The 7,500-nt window shown below is 49.0% G+C and overlaps 1 protein-coding gene across 1 annotated transcript in view; it reads left to right on the top strand.

Annotated features, from left to right (window-relative positions):
* Positions 1-4,390, top strand: part of LOC140678494 (interferon-induced, double-stranded RNA-activated protein kinase-like) — a 5,199-nt gene extending 809 nt beyond the window's left edge. Inside the window, exons 3-7 of the mRNA XM_072912780.1 lie at positions 1-59; positions 141-252; positions 3,376-3,449; positions 3,541-3,681; positions 3,756-4,390. The exon at positions 1-59 is cut by the window's left edge and continues 75 nt beyond it. Of these exons, the coding sequence (XP_072768881.1) occupies positions 1-59; positions 141-252; positions 3,376-3,449; positions 3,541-3,681; positions 3,756-3,900 (531 nt within the window). The 3' untranslated portion in view covers positions 3,901-4,390. The remainder of the gene's footprint in view (positions 60-140; positions 253-3,375; positions 3,450-3,540; positions 3,682-3,755) is intronic.
* Positions 4,391-7,500: the final 3,110 nt, after the last annotated feature.

The following is a 7,500-nucleotide window of genomic DNA, read 5'->3' as shown; positions in this document are numbered from 1 at the left end:
GGTAAAAAAATCAACATGCAGATCACCTGTCACGAGTCCACCAAAGGCACGACTTTTCAGTAAGTTACAATAATGTCCTTATAAGCTATGTTGCGCAGCGCTATAGATTACTGTTTTAGACTATATGTTTTGTATAACAGATGTAGATTTTTGGTTGGAAAGATTGAGTATCCGGATGCAACTGGGACAACAAAGAAGGAAGCTGAGGAAGAAGCTGCAAAACTTGCTTATCTTAAGATAAATGCTTCAGTGGTAAGTAATCATGAATGGTAATCTTGTACACACATGTCTTTTACCTCCCCTACTATGCAAAAAGGGCCTTTTTTTATGTTGTTTAATCTTAGGAGATGCCACAATATGAGACACTATGCGATACATTCAGGAGCTGACTGGGACAAAAATTTACCGCTGGACTTTTTGTTTCAGACTGGCCCGCTGCATTCCCAGAAAGCCCCAACTGTTTTACTATTCAACTTAGTGGTGTCAAAAGTATTGATACTTTGGTGCCAAAACGTAAAAAATACATCCATACCTGCCTTTTTCAGTATCGTCAGTGCTGGATACGGCAAAACACCCCCCCCCCCCCCCCCCCCGCTAGCTGCATCAATTCTCGACGTCTTAGCACTGAGTTAGTGCAGAAAAATAACATGTGGTCTTAAAAAATATATCCAGTGTTTCCTGTATATTCAGTTATTCGTGGAAGACTGTCACATATGCGGATTTGGCGCTTCACTCATAACAAATTACAATGGATCTGTGGCAGTGTAGCACAACTGTAAGTGTGGCGTAACTCAGCTCGGTTTGCCAGGGCAGATGAGAGCAGAGCTCCGCCACCACAAGCCCAGGTAGTGTACCTTACCACAGCGTGAACTAAACCTCCATGAGTGTGCAATCTAACTTTTATTACTTATGTAAGTGCTAAGAAAACACAGCAAGGAGACACCCTTCCATTGTTTGGCAACTTTTTGAAGACCACTCGTTTACTTATTTCACCGGTGAGACAAAGTGTGATTCATGGTGACTCACAGTCAGTATGTGTCCATGCACTAAGTTCGTCCAATTTCTCAAATAGTTTGTCTCTAAATAAGCATTGTACAACCCATGGAAACACCTTAATCTGTTCGGTTTTTGTAAAGTCGGACTCATACGCCTGGGTAATGCGATTGAAAACCAGATCTTTCGACCGCCATAGAGGACCCTTCGTATTGCGCATGCGCCAGTCTCAACATGCGGGATACAACCCGGAAGCAGATACCATTCAATAAAAATATAAACAATTGTAATGAAGAGGAGACTTTATTTGCTTCACAAAGTAAAAGAACATAACATTTTAAAGTGCATCGATTAGGGAAAAAAAATAGACAGATTTATTTAGGAGGGTAGCAAAGGGAAATGTAAAATTGAGACTCCCAAACGAAATACGAATGAGATGAAGGAGAACCAAGCAGGTATATTAAAGGTGAATATTAAAGTGCACACAAACCTCTTCACGCTGCATTTGTACACTCCAAACAATAACTCTGTATTCCACACAACTGGCTAGATAGTCCAGAACAATAGCAACCTTCATGTGGAACAGTATCAGTCTAGGCACGAACAGTCTTTTCCTTCGGCTGTAAAACTCCTTCCATTAATCCACAGAGCCTTATCAATGAACTCTGAGACATTAGAAAATGTTGTTACCATGATTCTCCGTCTGAAAATTCCTGCGAAATAAACTCTCTGCCGCCGGTCTTTCTTTGCTGCGCACCTTCATCTGCTCCAATACATTCTTGGTAGTAGCGTCTCGTTCGTAGCGCAATATAAGATAATTTCCTGATGCTGTCTGCAATTTAACATCAGCATAGCCATTACAGACGTATTATTTGTAATCTGTCCCAATATTACAGCGGACATCACGTACTACTTGTATGGGGCTGCCGAACCCTAGTGTGAGGTCATAGGTCAACCTGAAAAGCAATACATTTATCCGCGCTAAAGGGAAATGAGCCCCCCCCACTTCCATCGAGGTGATTTTTACTGTTTTATTGACATTTTCTTCGCTCTATGCAGCACTCATTTTTAGTTTCTCTTTTCACTCCATGCAGAGAATTAACAGCGAGACAGCAGGATGCGGCAACCAAACTTGATAGTTGATATTGTTACGTGATTGGCTGTTTAGTGTGTCCCTCCCATTGCTCAGAGATCACTGACTGTTTTGTTAGGTTATCGGAGCGTGAGTTCCTGTGTTCATAGAACCAACCTTGCTTCACAACTTTCTGATTCTTCCGACCAAAAAATATGTATACAGTTTATCGAACGTTTTATCAAACATATTTTTTATTGATATCGATTATGTGTCTATCGCCATATATATCATACTTGCCAACCTTGAGACCTCCGATTTCGGGAGGTGGGGGGTGGGGGGTGTGGTCGGGGGTGGGGGTGGGGCGGGACGTGGTTGTGGCGGGGGCGTGATTGGGGGCGTGGTTAAGAGGGAGGAGTATATTTACAGCTAGAATTCACCAACTCGAGTATTTCATTCATATATGTATGTATGTATGTATGAAATACTTGACTTTCAGTGAATTCTAGCTATATATATATTTATTTATTTTATTATATATATAAATAAAATAAATACTTGAATTTTAGTGTTCATTTATTTACACATATACACACACATAACACTCATCTACTCATTGTTGTACTTGAAAGTACAATGCAATACAATTCCGGGGCAATGGCGCCTATCAAATACACAGTAATGAAAACACAGTTGTTCTACTAACTGTACTGTGTGTTATGAGAGTAGAGTATGTGTGTGTGTGGCCCTTTAATAGGTGACAACATGTGAGGTGAAAGACGTCAGTGAGTGTGTGGGCGAGAGAAGAGAGGGAGCGGTAGCGAGTGCGGGGAGGGACTAGTTGGTTTTGTGTTGGATTGGCTGAGTGCAAGCAATCAATAAAGCAAGATTTGCAACTAATCGCTGGACTCATCATTCACCCTAAAGTCGTCCGCTGTGGAGACCCACTGCCGGGTAAGGTGAAAGGTGTTGCCTCGAGCATACATCGGCCCTGGAGAAGTGTCTCCCCTGCGCTCTTAGACTATGGTCTCGTTCTTCTGCTTCGTCTCCTTGTGTGCGCACACTGGACTCAGCTCCGCATGGAGCTGGAGGGGGCGTGGCCTCCAGCTCCGGCTGAATTCCGGGAGATTTTCGGGAGAAAATTTCTTCCGGGAGGTTTTTGGGAGAGGCGCTGAATTTCGGGAGTCTCCCGGAAAATCCGGGAGGCTTGGCAAGTATGATATATATTGATATTGTTTTATTGCCCCAGCCCTATTAGTAAGGAGGCACCACTCTACTAAAGCCATCACTATTATTTTATTTATGTCAAGACTGGAGATGAGAAACCCTCTTCTACCTCCAGTCAACAAATAGAAGACATGAGGAAAAGTATATCGGAGATTTGGTAAGCACACACTATTGGTATCATTTGGTCTGATAGCTAACAGTTTGTTAACTGATTTGATCAATATCTACCTGTTTCTTTGGTACTGCAGTGGCAAGACACACAATTTGAAGACCAAAGATGACTTTGTTGAGCCAAATTTTATCGGACGCGTCCTCTCCATCTGTCAGAGAACAAATCGCATTCCTAATTTCATCGAAATGGAGAGATGTGGCCCTCCTCATGACCTTAGGTATTGCTCATCCTGAGTATAACATCCCAATCTCTACATTAATGATGTCAAATGTTCCCTTCCTGTCAACGCAGATTTGTCTTCAAGTTAGTGATCGATGGACAACACTACCCTGCGTGTGAGGGGAAGAGTATTAAGGAAGCGAAGCAAAAGGCTGCTCAGTTGGCCTTATCTGACCTTTGTAAGGGTTTGGACAGTGAGGTATTGCTTTTTTACTGATATATTTTTTTTAAATGATGTACTGCATACAAACCAACGTTAATACGTTCTAGGTCGTTCTTCCATTTGTTAAAATTTTTAACAATTTTCCACTTCCATCCATCCATCCATCTTCTTCCGCTTATCCGAGGTCGGGTCGCGGGGGCAGCAGCCTAAGCAGGGAAGCCCAGACTTCCCTCTCCCCAGCCACTTCGTCCAGCTCCTCCCGGGGGATCCCGAGGCGTTCCCAGGCCAGCCGGGAGACATAGTCTTCCCAACGTGTCCTGGGTCTTCCCCGTGGCCTCCTACCGGTCGGACATGCCCTAAACACCTCCTTAGGGAGGCGCTCGGGTGGCATCCTGACCAGATGCCCGAACCACCTCAGCTGGCTCCTCTCGATGTGGAGGAGCAGCGGCTTTACTTTGAGGCCCCCCCGGATGACAGAGCTTCTCACCCTATCTCTAAGGGAGAGCCCCGCCACCCGGCGGAGGAAACTCATTTCGGCCGCTTGTACCCGTGATCTTGTCCTTTCGGTCATAACCCAAAGCTCATGACCATAGGTGAGGATGGGAACGTAGATCGACCGGTAAATTGAGAGCTTTGCCTTCCGGCTCAGCTCCTTCTTCACCACAACGGATCGATACAGCGTCCGCATTACTGAAGACGCCGCACTGATCCGCCTGTCGATCTCACGATCCACTCTTCCCTCACTCGTGAACAAGACTCCGAGGTACTTGAACTCCTCCACTTGGGGCAAGATCTCCTCCCCAACCCGGAGATGGCACTCCACCCTTTTCCGGGCGAGAACCATGGACTCGGACTTGGAGGTGCTGATTATCATCCCAGTCGCTTCACACTCAGCTGCGAACCGATCCGGTGAGAGCTGAAGATCCTGGCCAGATGAAGCCATCAGGACCAAATCATCTGCAAAAAGCAGAGACCTAATCCTGCAGCCACCAAACCGGATCCCCTCAACGCCTTGACTGCGCCTAGAAATTCTGTCCATAAAAGTTATGAACAGAATCAGTGACAAAGGGCAGCCTTGGCGGAGTCCAACCCTCACCGGAAACGTGTCCGACTTACTGCCGGCAATGCGGACCAAGCTCTGACACTGATCATACAGGGAGCGGACCGCCACAATCAGACAGTCCGAAACCCCATACTCTCTGAGCACTCCCCACAGGACTTCCCGAGGGACACGGTCGAATGCCTTCTCCAAGTCCACAAAGCACATGTAGACTGGTTGGGCAAACTCCCATGCACCCTCAAGGACCCTGCCGAGAGTATAGAGCTGGTCCACAGTTCCACGACCAGGACGAAAACCACACTGTTCCTCCTGAATCCGAGGTTCGACTATCCGGCGTAGCCTCCTCTCCAGTACACCTGAATAGACCTTACCGGGAAGGCTGAGGAGTGTGATCCCACGATAGTTAGAACACACCCTCCGGTTCCCCTTTTTAAAGAGAGGAACCACCACCCCGGTCTGCCAATCCAGAGGTACTGCCCCCGATGTCCACGCGATGCTGCAGAGTCTTGTCAACCAAGACAGCCCTACAGCATCCAGAGCCTTAAGGAACTCCGGGCGGATCTCATCCACCCCCGGGGCCTTGCCACCGAGGAGCTTTTTAACTACCTCAGCAACCTCAGCCCCAGAAATAGGAGAGCCCACCACAGATTCCCCAGGCACTGCTTCCTCATAGGAAGACGTGTTGGTGGGTTTGAGGAGGTCTTCGAAGTATTCCCTCCACCGATCCACAACTTCCGCAGTCGAGGTCAGCAGAACACCATCCGCACCATACACGGTGTTGGTAGTGCACTGCTTCCCCTTCCTGAGGCGGCGGATGGTGGTCCAGAATCGCTTCGAAGCCGTCCGGAAGTCGTTTTCCATGGCTTCCCCGAACTCCTCCCATGTCCGAGTTTTTGCCTCCGCGACCGCTTAAGCCGCACACCGCTTGGCCTGTCGGTACCTGTCCGCTGCCTCAGGAGTCCCATGAGCCAAAAGAACCCGATAGGACTCCTTCTTCAGCTTGACGGCATCCCTCACCGCCGGTGTCCACCAACGGGTTCTAGGATTACCGCCACGACAGGCACCAACTACCTTGCGGCCACAGCTCCAATCAGCCGCCTCGACAATAGAGGTGCGGAACATGGTCCACTCGGACTCAATGTCCAGCACCTCCCTCGTGACATGTTCAAAGTTCTTCCGGAGGTGGGAATTGAAACTCTCTCTGACAGGAGACTCTGCCAGACGTTCCCAGCAAACCCTCACAATGCGTTTGGGCCTGCCAGGTCTGTCCGGCATCCTCCCCCACCATCGCAGCCAACTCACCACCAGGTGGTGATCGGTAGAAAGCTCCGCCCCTCTCTTCACCCGAGTGTCCAAAACATGAGGCCGCAAATCCGATGACACAACTACAAAGTCGATCATAGAACTGCGGCCTAGGGTGTCCTGGTGCCAAGTGCACATATGGACACCCTTATGCTTGAACATGGTGTTCGTTATGGACAATCCGTGACGGGCACAAAAGTCCAATAACAAAACACCACTTGGGTTCAGATCCGGGCGGCCATTCTTCCCAATCACGCCTCTCCAGGTTTCACTGTCGTTGCCAATATGAGCGGTGAAGTCCCCAGTAGAACGAGGGAATCACCCGGGGGAGCACTCTCAAGTACTCCCTCGAGTGAATCCAAAAAGGGTGGGTACTCTGAGCTGCTGCTTGGCGCGTAAGCGCAAACAACAGTCAGGACCCGTCCCCCCCACCCGAAGGCGGAGGGAAGCTACCCTCTCGTCCACCGGGTTGAACTCCAACATGCAGGCTCTGAGCCGGGGGGCAACAAGAATTGCCACCCCAGCCCGTCGCCTCTCACTGCTGGCAACGCCAGAGTGGAAGAGAGTCCAGCCCCTCTCGAGAGAACTGGTTCCAGAGCCCTTGCTGTGCGTCGAGGTGAGTCCGACTATATCCAACCGGAACTTCTCTACCTCGCGCACTAGCTCAGGCTCCTTCCCCCCCAGCGAGGTGACGTTCCACGTCCCAAGAGCTAGCTTCTGTAGCCGAGGATCGGACCGCCAAGTGCCCTACCTTCGGCTACCGCCCAGCTCACATTGCACCCGACCTCTATGGCCCCTGCTATGGGTGGTGAGCCCATTGGAGGGGGGACCCACGTTGCCTCTTCGGGCTGTGCCCGGCCGGGCCCCATGGGGACAGGCCCGGCCACCAGGCGCTCGCCATCGTGCCCCAACTCCGGGCCTGGCTCCGGAGGGGGGCCCCGGTGACCCGCGTCCGGGCGAGGGAAATCTGAGTCTCGGTTCTTGCATTTCCATAGAAGTCTTCGAGCTGCTCTTTGTCTGATCCCTCACCTAGGACCTGTTTGTCTTGGGAGACCCTACCAGGGGGCATGGAAGCCCCCGGACAACATAGCTCCTAGGATCATTGGGACACGCAAACTCCTCTACCACGTTAAGGTGGCAGCTCAGAGAGGATTTTCCACTTCATTATTAAAATTAATGTTTTAGGTTTTATAGTACAATGTTGTAAAATGATCTGAATAAATATTCCCCCTTTTGTGTTAGCCGCTAAAGTTAGACAGTTAATTCTACCTATACTGTACATTACTTCATAA

This window comes from Nerophis lumbriciformis, unplaced genomic scaffold (genome assembly GCF_033978685.3).
Source record: "Nerophis lumbriciformis unplaced genomic scaffold, RoL_Nlum_v2.1 HiC_scaffold_878, whole genome shotgun sequence".
Taxonomy (NCBI): Eukaryota; Metazoa; Chordata; class Actinopteri; order Syngnathiformes; family Syngnathidae; genus Nerophis; species Nerophis lumbriciformis.
The sequence above is the reverse complement of the archived record's forward strand: the minus strand, read 5'-3'. Positions and strand labels throughout refer to the sequence as shown.